At 40.9% G+C, this 14,611-nt stretch overlaps 1 protein-coding gene across 3 annotated transcripts in view; it reads left to right on the top strand.

Annotated features, from left to right (window-relative positions):
• BBS9 (Bardet-Biedl syndrome 9) overlaps positions 1-7,791 on the top strand; it is a 364,058-nt gene extending 356,267 nt beyond the window's left edge. Inside the window, exons 23-24 of one of the 3 annotated variants that reach the window (XM_033088825.1) lie at positions 6,617-6,724; positions 6,924-7,791. In XM_033088825.1, the coding sequence (XP_032944716.1) occupies positions 6,617-6,724; positions 6,924-6,955 (140 nt within the window). In that variant the 3' untranslated portion in view covers positions 6,956-7,791. The remainder of the gene's footprint in view (positions 1-6,616; positions 6,725-6,923) is intronic. The other 2 variants (XM_033088826.1, XM_033088827.1) reach the window with 2 other exon arrangements.
• Positions 7,792-14,611: the final 6,820 nt, after the last annotated feature.

The raw sequence follows: 14,611 nt of genomic DNA, 5'->3' as shown, positions 1-14,611 counted from the left end.
TAGCTTGCCAACCTTCTGGAGTTTCTGTATCATTGAAAGGAAGTACCAGTTAGTACAGCCAACTCACAAGCGAATCCATTGAGGTCTTTCTGGCAAAAGAGGTGTTCTTGAGAAGACTGATGGTTAGGAATCAGGAGAGCCAAGAACTATCTCTGGGACAGTGGGGGCATTCGCTACCCTCTTGGAGCCTCTGTTTTGGTACCTATTAAGTGAAGGTGGTTGAACTAAAAGCTCAAGTTCTTTGATTCCCAAGAAATGGTGCAGAAAGTGCATCGATATGAAGAACATTAATGGAAGGCAGACACGCTAAGCAGTGTGCTGGGACACATGGTCTCACGTAATCCTCACGACAGGCCTCATTCAGAGCATTTTTACAGATGGGACAACGGATACCCTGCCCTGGGTCCGACAGCTCGCTCCAGCCTGGTCCCCCGGGGAACTGCACAGGCTAAGCCGAGCCATGCTGTTGGCCTTCCCCAGCCGTGGCCTCTCCGGTCACTGTGCACAGAAGAAAAGATAAAGACCTAGAGACAATCCTAAGTATTGGAAACCCTAAGAAGTTATGAAAAGGAATCTTCGTTTTCCCCCAATCTAATCATGAGAAAAACACCAGACAGATTCCATCCAACATGAGGGGCGTCTGAGAAACTGTCACAACCAAGAAGAGCCAAAGGAGACATGACAACTAATGTCGTGTGTTATTCTGGATGGCTTCCTGGGAGAGAGAATTTGTAGCAGTAGGACAAACAATATGCTTCTAAACAAATACTACTCTTCATCATCATCATCATCATCATCATCATCATCATTATTCTGTAAGATGATCTGTTAGTGTTAAATATCTCTAGGAACCTTTAGAATTAGAATACTGTGTGAAGAGTAGCTTTCTGTGAACCTTGAATTAGGCCAGGGGACCAACTACTTGGCAAACCACTGCCATGGGCCATATGTGGGCCTACTGCCTATTTTAGTGAATAAAGTTTTATTGGAACACAACTAATGCCCATTCATGTTTACCAATTGTCTATGGCTGCTTTTGCACTACAATGGCAAAAAGGAGTGGTTGCACCGGAGACCAGACGGCCCTCACAGCTTAAGAAATACCTGCTATCTGGCCAACCCCTGGTTTGGGCTATTAGAGTCACGAAGTAGCTAGTGAGGCAGGTAAGCTGGGCCACCAGGGTTCACCTGGGGTAGAATCGAATATTAGAACTCAGCAGATCAAGTTGCAGGGAAGATATCAGAGAGGACATGATTCAATGAGAGTAGGCCTTCAGAGGAGGCCACATGTTGTGGTTTCTGGCACTTTCTTTTTGGCTGCAGCACTGTGTCTTTGGCCCCCGGGGTGCATCCGCCTGAGTGAGCCTCGTACTCTACTCTTCTTTTAGTGTTCCTGACTTTGACCTGAAAATTGTCAGAACTTAATTGTGTTTTTCAATGTGCCAGACGTTTATACACACTCATCACTATTTCCCTTATAAAGTAGGGTGGCCATAGTCTGTTTTGCCGATAAGGAGACTGAGCCTCATTCAAGTGAAATAACTTGGTCAAGAGGGTCACTTGACTTGTAAATGCTGAGCCCCAGTTTGACTTGAGGCTTGAAAACATAACATTAAGCCCCCCCACCCCCACCATACCCACCTTCCATGCAGGAGCTGGCTTGCACTAGCCCTGAGAGCCAACTGTTGAATTTTAGGAATTCTGTTGATAAATTCAGTTGATAAATCCAGCCATTATCAAAAATTAAACTACCTAAACTTATAGCCAAATAAATTGTATTATGAACAAAGGTAATATGCCTCAAAACTCTTTACTCATTATTTTACTCCATTTCACTGTTACTTATGTCTACAGACTCTGTACGGTGCAAGTGTTGACGCTGTGCACATTTCTGCCAAGCTCCACTTTCGGTGGCGTCATGCTGGTTGCTTGAAATTGGCCATGATGGGTATATTTACAGCATAGAAATGGGCCAACGCTATCATCAACAAGACAAATCGTAACAAGTGTTGGAGAGGCTGTGGAGAAAAAGGAACCCTCATATACCGTTGGTGGGAATGCAGACTGGTGCAGCCGTTATGGAAGGCAGTGTGGAGGTTCCTCAAAAAATTACGAATACAATTACCATATGACCCAGCAATCCCTCTCCTGGGTATCTACCCAAAAAATCTGAAAACATTTATACATAAAGACACGTGTGCTCCAATGTTCATTGCAGCTTTGTTTATGGTGGCCAAGACGTGGAAACAACCAAAATGTCCTTCGATAGATGAATGGATAAAGAAGTTGTGATATATATACACAATGGAATACTATTTGGCAGTAAGAAAAGATGAAATAGGACCATTTGTGACAACATGGATGGATCTTGAGAGTATAATGCTAAGCGAAATAAGTCAGACAGAAAAAGCAGAGAACCATATGATTTCACTGATATGTGGTATATAAAACTGAAAACAACAAAAGAACAAGACAAACAAATGAGAAACAAAAACTCATAGACACAGACAATAGTTTAGTGGTTACTAGAAGGTAAGGGGGGTGGGGGGTGGGAGATGAGGGTAAGGGGGATCAAATATATGGTGATGGAAGGAGAACTGACTCTGGGTGGTGAAAACACAATGGGATTTATAGATGATGTATTACAGAATTGTACACCTGAAATCTATGTAATTTCACTAACAATTGTCACCCCAATAAATTAAAAAAAGAAAGAAAGAAAGAAATGGGCCAACGCTACAGAGGGGCTTCTTTTCCCCTGGAGAGCCAGCTGGTTACACATTTACCAGCATACCAGTGCTTACCTTGCTCCCCAGAGATAGTTCCATTCTTCAGTGAGCTCAGGCTGCAGAAAACCAAAGCTCGAAAGGAAAGTATTTTCAGGCTACTTTTGATTTGGCCCCATTACAAATTTCTGAGGCAAGGAAGCACAAAATGGCCCAGGGAAACTTTGGGGCGAGAGGAAATGAGGGAGAGGCAGCAGAAGAGAGAACCACAAACTAATATCAGTGCCTTTACAGTTGTAAAATGAGGCCAATGACCCCTTCCTTACAGGGTTGTTTGAGGAGTGCATGAGCTGATGCCCTGAGTGCCTAGCACACAGTAGGTCCATATACTATGCTTTCCAGATCAGGAAGTCCCTGGCTTTCGCTTGTTTCTGCCTGTTGGCTCGGATGTGTTGCACATGTGACGTGTGTTTGGATGATTTCATCCAGCTCTGTTTTTTTTCCCCCTTCTGCTTTGATGGGATGGGCTCTAAACCAAGGGGACTTCATCCAGCGTCTGTAGAACCCAGGCTCCGTTTCCACAGATGGGCTTCAGAAGGTCTCTGTTAGTTTGGAAGGTTTACATTTTATTTCTCTCCTTTTACTGTTAACGCTGACATTTTTAACAAATATTTTTTTCCTAGCAAAAGTCTCATCAGATGCACTCATCTGTCCTTCTTAGCAGAATCTAATTCAGTAGGTGTGGGTGGGGCCTGAGATTGTATTTCAACAAGCTCCTCGGTGATACCTGGAGCTGCTGGTCCCATGAGCTCACTTAAACTACAAGGCCAAAGGGACCTTCTGACTTTCTCGATTTGCCTTTCCTTGCCCGTTAACTGCACTGAATTTGTCATGTTCTTTTTGCAAGCTATCTAGTCATCAGAAGTAGCCTTCATACTCTGGAACCCTTATAATTATAAATGTTTCTGTGCCAGAGCTGCTTCATCTCCCAGGCTTGACCTCTACGTACACATCACGCCAGTTAACCATGGGTAAAGCTTAAGCAATTGCATAATAGGGGTTATTCCCATTCTGGTTTCCCCCAGCCATGGAGCCCGTTTCTTACACGGTGGGCAGTCCAACTTCAAAATTCCACCTTGAAGGCCTGCTTTTTGGAACTATTTCCAGTACCAGTGATTTTTGCAAGAAAACAGAGTCTGAGGCAAGGATTAAAGTAATGGCATTTACCTGGCAAATTCAGGGAAGAGAGGATGAAGGAAAAGGGAAGCGAGTCAAGGAGGTATGTGAAGTAAGACAAAGCAGTACCACTGACCACTCTCTTCAAGAGCCGTGAACAGACCCGGCAGCTACATCCACTCAGCACACAGCACTTTCCTGGAGACTGGAAAAAAAAGTAACAGTTAATTCGGAGTTGACCCCGGGAGAGGGACAGGAGGGGCATTCTCTGCCTAGCCCCTCCCCTTCTCCATTTCCCGTTAGTCAAGATCCAGATCCCACATCCTACTGCTCCTTCCACGTGGCGGGCACTCCGAGCCTGTGCTTGATCAGTCTGGCTGCAGGGAGACATCCAAAGAAACGGGGGTGAGATTCCCAGGGCAAGTGACTGGTCAGCCTGCAGTGGGATTTGAGAAGCTCGTCATCTCTCTGTGCTTAGGACAGCGCAAGAATTTTTGTGCCAAGGAGAAGAGAGAAAATGACCTAAGTTGTTGATAGTTACAGCCCCTGACTTTTTCTCTTGTGCCCATGTGATTGAGGAACTAGGAAGTGTTTTTGTAAGTCTTCATCCTTTTGTCTTGCCCCAATATTGAGTCAGCTGGAATACAAGGTAGACACTAATTTGTCAGTGGAGACCTGCCTCTGTCCGCGCACAGGGCAGACGTTGCCACCTGATCATTGCACCCTTTCCCATCTGTCGGCTGGGGACACTTCTCCACTCTGAAGTTGTCTCGTGTGTGAAGGTGCTTACAGGACTGCATTGTTCCTGGCCTCGCCCTGCTTCCCCCTCCCTTTGCCTCAGGGATGGAGAAATGACTTCATGTGACTTGTGAGTCTGCAATGAAAAGTTAAGCCATTCTTCGGCCTTCTTCCTTGGGATCAGTGTTCTTCTGTTCTGCAGGGAGCACTTCCGTTCTATCTGCTCCTCTCTGTCGTTAGTTAGTCTTACAGAGGTACCTCTCCTCCACCCCACGTAGCCTGTTTCGTTTTTATCAGTTGTATGAGGGTCCAGGAGGAGAAGAAGGGTGATATTTCTTGGGCTTCTCTGAAGGTCCCCTAACCTTGGACTGCCCCTGGCCTTCAAAATACAAGTGCTCTTAAGGAGTACTTCCAGCAGCCATACTCAGTGGATCCCCAGATGACACAAAACCTGCTGAAACCTGAGATCTCTTTGGCTAACGATGCAGCTCGGAGCCGCACTGTAAGTAGTTAGATAACATGGGCTTTAGAAGTTGTCAGGCTTGGGTGTGAGTTCCATCTTCCTCCATGGGACTGTGTGACCTTGGCAAGTTACCGAATCTCATGAGACCTCAGTTTGCTTCTCTTTAAATTGAGAAGAATAATATCTGTTTCATGGTGTGGTGTTTAGGAACTTAATGAGATAATACGGGCTGAGTTTCTAGCACTTAGAAAGCACTTAATAATGATAGTTATTGTTACCATGATCTACAGGCTTGGGAAAGAGATTAAAAGTAAGCCCGGTTCTTCTTCTGGATGGGGCCCTCATCATTGTCAGATACAGCTGGGTGAGTTCCATTGCATTGATGGATAATTCTAACATTTCCTGTTCAGGGGACCTCAGAGGCTACTGCTAATTCTTATGTTATGAGTGTGGACATGCTTTTCTTTCAAGTTTCCCTCGGCACCGATTTCTTTTTCAGAGTTGATGCGGAGGGATGACTGGTAAGGTGTATTTTCCTTTAGACCTGGGATCTTTCCACTTCCCTCTCATTTGAAAGATGTGGTTTACAAATCAGTACCGCTGATCCTTTCTGTCTTCACAAACCTCACCACGCATAAAACCCAACTTGAGTATCGAGGCTTTGGACTCAGTCTATGAGAAGCCTCCGAAAAAGGAAAAAAAAAAAAAATCACACTTCATTAACAAGAAGAATGGCTTTGGGAAAAAGTGTCCGGTGTGCAGCATGTTAATACATGTCGGGAAATGGTGGCAAATTAGTCAAACCAAGCCGCAGATGTAGTCGGGAAATTCTCGTGTGAGTTTCCCATCCAAGCGTTTGGTGGATAAAATCAACTGTCCCAGCGTTTCCAAAGTGCTGTGGTGCCAGAGCATCCTCAAGTCACCTTAGAGTCGGCTTGGAATTGAAAGCTTCCACAGTGCAGTTTGTGGCTTTGCTACTGAATTATGAGGTGCTGTGTCTGTGCTGTAAAGTGTTGGGATTCAGGGATAGAATCAAATTCCAAAAAAATACCTCCATAATTGCCATCTCAGAACACCAGCGACCTTCCTCTCTGCTGCAGGAGGCTTACTTCTCTTACTGTCAATGTGCTTTTTTTTTTTTTTTTTAATAGTTTCTGATGCTTTGGTATTAAAGGGAATTCCTACTGAAGTGTCCTCATCGTGTGGATAGCACATATGCTGTATGTAGGTTTGGTCCTTTCTGACTTTAAAAAGGAGAAGCTTAAAGACTACACCACGCTGCTATTGCCATGTGATCACGGGTATAATGTGTCTTTGAGGGCAATAACTCAGTCCCAGTATGTTCACCCAAGAGAGACACTTAAGATAATTCTTTTTGGTCTGCTCCCAAAGACCACTGTCACATCATTTATTATCTTTATAACTGGTACTTTTTTTAAAAGCTGTGGATGCCGTGTGAAGTGGCAGATTTTCCTACTCATCGCTTAAAATATTGTTTGTATTTTTCAACTAGGTGGCTGTACTCCAATCCCAGAATCAGACCTAGAGGAAAGATCAGTAGAACAAGACTCCACCGAACTGTTTACCAACCACAAGCACCTCGTAGAGACGCCCGTGCCTGGTAAGAAGGGGTGGCCTTCACAAATGCCACATCAGCTACAGCAACACTGGTCAGTTTTGTCATAGCAGAGGGCATTTTGCAAAGCTGTTTGTTTTCCACTTTCTTCCTCCTTACCCTCGGCAGCTCGGTTTGATCATTTGTGTATTCCTTTCAATATTCAGACCTTTTCCTCTCTCTCTCTCTTTTTTTTTTTTCCTAGAAGTTTCACCGCTCCAAGGAGTCTTGGAATAGTTCAAGTAGAGTTGTCCGGTTGAGGGGAAGATGGCCTTCCCCAGGCTGATCCTGTGTGGACCTCATGCCAAGCACAGATGTAGGGCTGACCCAGGTGCTTATCTAGTTCACCTGTCGAGATGACACTGTAGAGATGGGGATCAGGATTTTTATTTTGCTAGGAGGACTTGTAATACCATGGGCCAGTCAGTCGCAGCTTTTCTTAGCAGGAAAAGGTGGTGCTGCTTTTTGGTCATCCGTATGTTTGCAGCCACAGGATACAGTGATATGACATCTTTTGGGGACAGACTTTATAATGTAGAGACCTAAATCCAAAATAATTTGATACCCCATTTTTTCCCCACAGAATTCTTATATGATAAATGTATCAAGTTTAATAAAACATTTCATTATCAAACAACATCTTGGATTTGATTTCTAATCAGAGGGTTGTATAGGTGATTTCTCTACATTATTTCTGCAAAGGAAAGAATTTGAAAGAAATTGAAAACTTTGCGACTTCATGGTAAGACTTGAACGAATTGTTTTATAAATAAAAGAAACCACAGAACTTTCATATTATTTACTCTACTAAGCTAAAAGTGGACGAAGGTAAGTTTTATAGTATTGTATGAAAATGTTAAAATATTTTCAAGGAAGCTAGTACATTAATATCCTCTTTTCATTACCCCAGTGAGTGACAACTTTTAAAATTCCAGGTTAGAAAAGGATTCCCACTTTATCACAATTAAAATGTAAGGTTATTATATGCAAGATATAAAATATTTTGCCAATTGCAAGTTAAAGTGACAGTTGCAAGACTGATTTATTTAAACAAAGTATGTCTGTGCCGGTTTTGGCATGCCTTCCTGTCAGTACAAAGGAGAAATGGTTCGTGGTTTTTCTTTTGTGCAATGTCAGAAACTGCAGAGGACTTATTATTCGTAGCCTTTTTTTTTTTAAGGATATGCAGCAGAAAATGTAATATTTTTCATTGTCAAGTGCAGGAGTGGACAATTTTTGGGCCAGGATCAACCATTAGGTTAATTTCACCCAGCCTGTGGGGATCAGTAAAAGAGGTCTGGCTCTGTGTTTGCCAGTGGCTGCAAAAACACACCACTTCTGATCATCTTTACAGTTTCACTGAAGAAAGGGTACAAGAGAAGTTTTATATACACTTCTCTTTCTATATATACATATATGTATATACTTCTCTCTATACACACACATATATATACACACACACACACACTACACACACACACACACACACACACAAGTTCAGACAATTAAGTTTGCGAACTCATCCTAGAAAAAGTGCTACATGCCTCATTGCTGAATATCACTATGGTCACCTTCCAAGTACCCCCCTTGGGAAGCTATGCGCCGATGCCAGCACCTAGTCCACCCTTCAAAGCAATTTTGGAACTCTTTCTGGAATGGCCATCAGAGCTGTCATCATATTCCCCTTGATGCCCTGAATGTCATCAAAATGTCTTCCTCAATATTTCCTTTATCTTTGGGTAAAAAATGAAGGCACTGGGGGCCAGATCAGGTGAGTAGGGAGGGTGTTCCAATACAGTTATTTGTTTACTGGCTAAAAACTCCCTCACAGACAGTGCCATGTGAGCTGGTGCATTATCGTGATGCAAGAGCCATGAATTGTTAGCATAAAGTTCAGGTCGTCTTTTGATTTGCAGCCTTTTCAGAACTTCCAAATAGTAAACTTGGTTAACTGACCATTTGGTACAAATTCATAGTGAATAATCCCTCTGATATCAAAAAAGGTTAGCAACATCATTGCAACAAGTTCAGGAACTTAATTCTCACACCTCGTATATGTTACTTGTTTAAGGTTAATGTCTTTTGGGCGGGGAGATATTTAGTTCCCATGGATTTTTTGTACTGTGCATATATCCATGTGGTCATTTTCTTCTCCTTTCTCTTTCTGTCTTTTTTGAGTCAGGTCCTGTTTGTATGTGTTCTCCTAACTGCCTTTTTTCCTCTCTTTTCTGTTTCTGCGTTCATCTGCCTAACCAGTCTTTTCTCCCCTACCCTATTCCCCCTGCCAATTCTTTCCCTCTGCTTCTTGGTTCTGTCTTTATTCCCCATGGTATAAAACAGAAGCATGTCTTTTGATTTGTAAAGGTTCCTTTAAATGTGCGTGAGTGCAGTGATTTCTAACCCTTTCACATCCCTCCTCCATGGTTCTCCTTTTGTTTGTCTTCCATGATCGCTATATTCTGTGAGGGAGTGATTTCCGATGTAAATTCAGAAGGCTTCCTATGTCTGGTTTGGGAGTTTACGGTGACGTTTGTTGCTTCAGTTACTTGTTGTACCGAGAGTTTGGATGTTAAGTATATTTGTAAAATATTTTCCTGGAAATCATTGTCCGTATCTTAAACCTATTAGCACAATTACTTGACCAGATAATTTTATTTTTTATTGGAATTACTTTAATACAGAACTCTATATACATATGTTATATGCATAAATATTTTAAAATACATCTAATATATTACCATTTGCATTTTACTAGCTGCCAAAAGGAAAGAAGTTACTAATTAACCCTTTCAACACTATCAAATTTAAAATGTAAGTTCCAAAATGATAAACGGATTTGGTTCATGACTTAGAAGTATCTTTTGATAAAGGATTTCCTGAATTTAAGTTGTATACCTGGTTTTAGCCTCATAATTTAAATGCACACATAAAATGTTTCTACTAACAGAAAAATAATGGAGCCAAGAATTACTTTGGAGCCAAATTATCCTTTCGAGTGGCTTTTTAAAAATCAAGATCCAAATAATTAACTGTTCTCATTATTTTGTCACTGATATTTCAGTCTTTAATAATAGTTGTCCATTATCTCTTTCGTGTGTGTGTGCGCGCGCGAGCGCGCGTGTGTGTACATAACCTTGGAGTAACTCGCAAGGCTGGAAGAAGTAAGATGACCCAGGTTTCTGATTAGCCAGGTGGTCTCATTGTTACCCAATATATCAGAATAGGTACTAATCAAATAGCAGACACTTATTAAATTCTTACTTTGTGCTAGGTACATAGTAAGAATTTTTAATGCATAATTTTATGTGCATAACTTTATATGCATAATTTTATTAGTTCCTCATGACGTTACTGTGATGTCGGTAACGTTGTTATGTGTCGTTTACAAATGAGAGGACTGAGGTTAATAGGGGTAAATAATTTATCCAGTATCCCACAGTTAGAAGAACTGGGACTTTAGTCTAGGCTGATTCCAAAAGCCCAGATATACAGATTATTGGTAAGATTACAATAAAATACATTTTAAAACTGAAGGCTTTTAGCAAAAATAGCCACATTTCTTTGTTTTCTAGTATGGTTGCACATTTTAAAAATATACTTATTTGCCATTTATGTTTCTCCTTTGGTGAATTACCGGTTTGTGTTGTTCTTTTCTTTTTGAGGGAGGTTGGTGGCGGTGACAGTTATCTCTGTATTGATTTATAAGCGTGTTTTGAAAAGACATTAATCGTTGGTTGATCATGTATGATATAGACATTGTTCTCAATTTTTCACTTGTAGTTTAATTTTGTTTCTGGGCTTGTTTTTTTAATAGAAGTTTTTGAAATTTTAAGTAGTCAAATCTATGAACCTGTTTCTTGTGATTTCGGCCTTTAGTGTCCAGCCTGGGTCATCTAATGAATGCTCTCTCCTGCTTCTTCTTGATGACAGTCTGAGGTACTGCTCAGGTCGTGTTCTGTGTTGTGGCAAGCTTCAGTCATACCCTCCAGGGTGGTGCCCGGGGTTATGGAAGCCCCAGAGCTGTGTTCTCTTCTGCTCTCATATCTCACAGAGTTTTATATGAAACACCCCCTAGGTTTTACTCAGCTCCTTCACACTGGAGACAGTCACCCAAGTGATAGATACTCCATAGCTTTCAAAATCCTGCTTCCCGATGATGCTTGGGCCTTCCTTAGGAGAGGCCTTTAAGATGACTGGATTTTCCAGAAGTTTCCTTAGCACTCTTACAAATAGCCTTACCCGATTCTACACCAGCCCTCCAGACATGGCCGGACATGTTCCCATCCCATGTGAACACAAGTTAGCTCAGGTTGGGTGCACTGTGCCCACTTAAATCTGTACGTACAGAGGCAAGAGAGGCAAGTCAGTGATGGCGTGCTCCAGTTCCCAGATTCCCTAAGCTGTTCAGCTTCCCAGTCTCTCAAGGGAATGGCTGGTTATTTCCACAGGCCAAGTACATCTGGAGCCACAGGGGGTCCCTCACCTGGAGGAACATCAGATTGCATTATGAATGGCTTTGCTATGATTTCATTAATCTTAAAAAATTATTCTCTAGTTTAAAAGTGGCTAAGTCAGGAGACTCTGTTTTTTTAAATACCTGCCTCTGACTAGTTGGTACTCTGTGTCACAATGTGTGTGATTCCCTATCACATACAAATGTAGGTAAAGACGCGTGAAAGAACCAAAATAAAATATGTGGCAAGTGTTAAAAAACCCCTCAAAAGGCATTATATGAATGCAGGATGATCAGTGGTCGTCTGCTACAGCCCCAGTATCCCTGCTGTGTGCCAACAGATGTCGTGCGTGGCCTCTCATTCACAGATGAAGGTGTGGCCACAATAGTCAGGGAGCTGGTGAGCGGTGGGCTGACGGAGAGAGCCAAGCCGGTGGCTTGCAGCCTTGGTTGGACATTAGGATCTTTTGTTTTCTTCCTTTTGCTGATTTGTATTTTCACAGTATCCTTTAATGAATACGTTCTGCTCTTGTAATAAGAGAACAAACCTCATCTTTGCATGTGCATGTCAGGATATCGGTGTAATATAAATAACAATTAGTAATGTACTCTTGTTGCTTAGTATTGGGTGTATTAACAGTATGAGTTTTAGAGAATAATCTACTTGGACATTGCACTCTAGTTATTCTGAAAGGTGCAAAGTAGAACGTGTTATCAAAATAACATGATTATTATAATTTATAGCAGTAATATGAGCATAACATTGTATTGAAAATTATGGGTTTTTTTTTCTTGATGTCCTTAACATCTTCTAATGGAAAAGCAAATGTGTCAATTAAATACGAAAACAATACTAGAGAGGCTGCTGAAAGAGCAAAACAAGGCTGTTTAGATTATATTAGATGTTGCCCTCTCTTCAGTTTTTCTGTGTATTCAGTGTTGAAATAGCTGTGTTCTTTTTCAATTTTAGCCCCTCAACTATGGAAGCTATGTGGATATCACATGTGTTCAGGGTTTTGTTGATTTGGACTTTGAAAGGACTTTGAATCCCTTACAGTCCAGCTGCCAAGGCCTGATCAGAGCAAGACGCCTGCTGGAATGATGAGAACCCCTAGGGCTGAATCTCGGGGCCAGGAAAGGGTCTCTGTTCTGGTCGACGTGCGGAAAAGTTGCAAACCTCCTAATTCTCAGGTTTTCCATTATTTCATTTTACTGATATTCAACCCAACCCTTCCTTCAAGGCTCAGTGTGAATCAATTTTCTCTTCATCCTGACAGCAGACATCGTGGGTCACATCTTGTAGCCCCGTTTTCCGGCTCCTTATTATGTTCTCTTTTTCCTCTTTTTATTTTGCTCCAACTTTTAATGTATTCTCTCTTGTTGTATTGACAGGTCCTTGTAAGCCCTTTAAATCATTTCTGTAACGGGTTTGGGGAGAAAATAAATCAATATCGGCACCTCTCAAGATTTTCTGAATCACCGTTGCTGGCTGCCATGTTTCTCTCTTGAGAAGTTTTGAACTCAATGCCTCTCTCTCAATGCACCTACCTCTCACTTACTGTATGTATTTCAGAAGGATTTTCCGCTCCTGGTTGGATAGATTGGCAAACTCTTTGGACATAACTGTGCTTGGATTTTTTCCATGCTTTAGTAAATATTTGTTGTATCCATAGATCAACTCATCCTAAAAGATGTCAAAAATCATAGAGAAATGGAGAAATAAATTATTTAGAGTATTGGTTGTGGTTTAACCTTCCTAATTTAATTTTATAGATTGCCAAGAAGAGGCTCATAGGACTCTCCTACTATGTTTACTTAAGTTTAGCTTTAAAAAGAGGTATGATTCTTAATAGATTTAATAATGCTTGACTCATGACTTTCTGTGAGTGCTTAAGTGACATTGGTTTGAATACAGGATTCAGGTTTTGTGAGTATATACAATTTTGGTGCACTTCTAAGAAAAAGAATAAGAACTGTAATATAATACTGAGTACAAAGTGTATGTTATTTTCGAATCAGAAAATCGTTAACAAATTTCACATTTGTACAAAGCTAACAGTTGCCACAAACATCACAAAATCCATAAAAATAACTGCTTGATACAGCTTTTTAATACTTCACCTACATTATTTGGCTGCACATTCTCTACTCAACTCTTCAGTTATCAGTAATTTTGTAATTTCATTTTCTATAAAGTCAATTGAAAGATAATTCAATTTTTCTCTGGCATTGTTGATCAAATATTTTTTTCAAAATTACCGGTAGTTTATACAAGTTTCTTTTTGCTTTGCAACTTACTATTAGTAATGTGTAAGTTTTAAGGATTGTTATCATATTTAGAAAAGCTTTTATCAAGCTTCTTTCATACCTGCACTGTAAGATTTCAGGGCATTTCAAGTTTTATTGTTCGGTGATAAATTTTAAATAGCCATTGAATTAATAAACTCTTATTAGCCGTTTTGTCATTGATGTACTCACTGAAGTTATCCCCACTAGGATTGTATGTCAAAGCAGCAAGATATTTACATTTTTTCCCAATGTGTTCATATGATTTACTCTTCTTTATTAGCTAAATTATTAAGTAATCCAAGATCCTATTTATTACTGCTTTTTGAGATTTATCATCCCATCTTAATGACTTACTCTTGGTATGAATTGAATATATTTTTGTTATAATTTTCTTGTTGATATCAGAATAATTTTTGTTGACTTTCTACAGATGTTTTATGACAAGGAATGTTATTATATGATGGGTTTGGAATTGTATATTGTGAATTATCCAATAGTCCTGATAGGCAAGAATTTGTGCTTTGACTCGATGTCTGTGAAAACGGATTCTTCTGCGTACACGTTCAGATGCCTGGTGTTCACAGTGTGTTTTCCCAGTGTACTCACACCTCTGGTGCCAGGTACCACAGAACATGCTCGTTTGGGGCGCCTGCCTTTACTCTGCACCTTCGTGTCATGATGCTGGGTGAGGAGGAGCATGGGTGGGACTGGAATTCCTGGAATCCATTCCTCCAGCAGAACAGCTAGCGATAATTTAACCATATTCAGAATTGATTGCAAGCCACATAAATATATCTCAGTAACCCACATTAAATGTCTCCCCATCTCAACTTCCTCTTAACCAGATTCCCAGGTCCACACTCCAATGCCCGATACAAGGGGAAGACAAGTGGGAGAGACAGCAGTTCTGACCAGTCATGATTAAAACGCCTTTTTAAATTTTACAAAAACATATGACCATGTGTCTGGGAAAGAAAGGCACCCTGAAGTCGAAGCTTCATGAATGTCACAGTAAATCCACCTCCATTATTACATCATGAGAAAGTCAGAACAGAAACTATATTTGAATGAGTTCATTTGTTTTTTATTTTGTTCCATAAAAAATAACTCCAGCAAATGTAGGAGACAAGAGTATGTGTGTTGGGGTGGGG

This window comes from Rhinolophus ferrumequinum, chromosome 20 (assembly GCF_004115265.2).
Source record: "Rhinolophus ferrumequinum isolate MPI-CBG mRhiFer1 chromosome 20, mRhiFer1_v1.p, whole genome shotgun sequence".
In the NCBI taxonomy this organism is placed as follows: Eukaryota; Metazoa; Chordata; class Mammalia; order Chiroptera; family Rhinolophidae; genus Rhinolophus; species Rhinolophus ferrumequinum.
The sequence above is the reverse complement of the archived record's forward strand: the minus strand, read 5'-3'. Positions and strand labels throughout refer to the sequence as shown.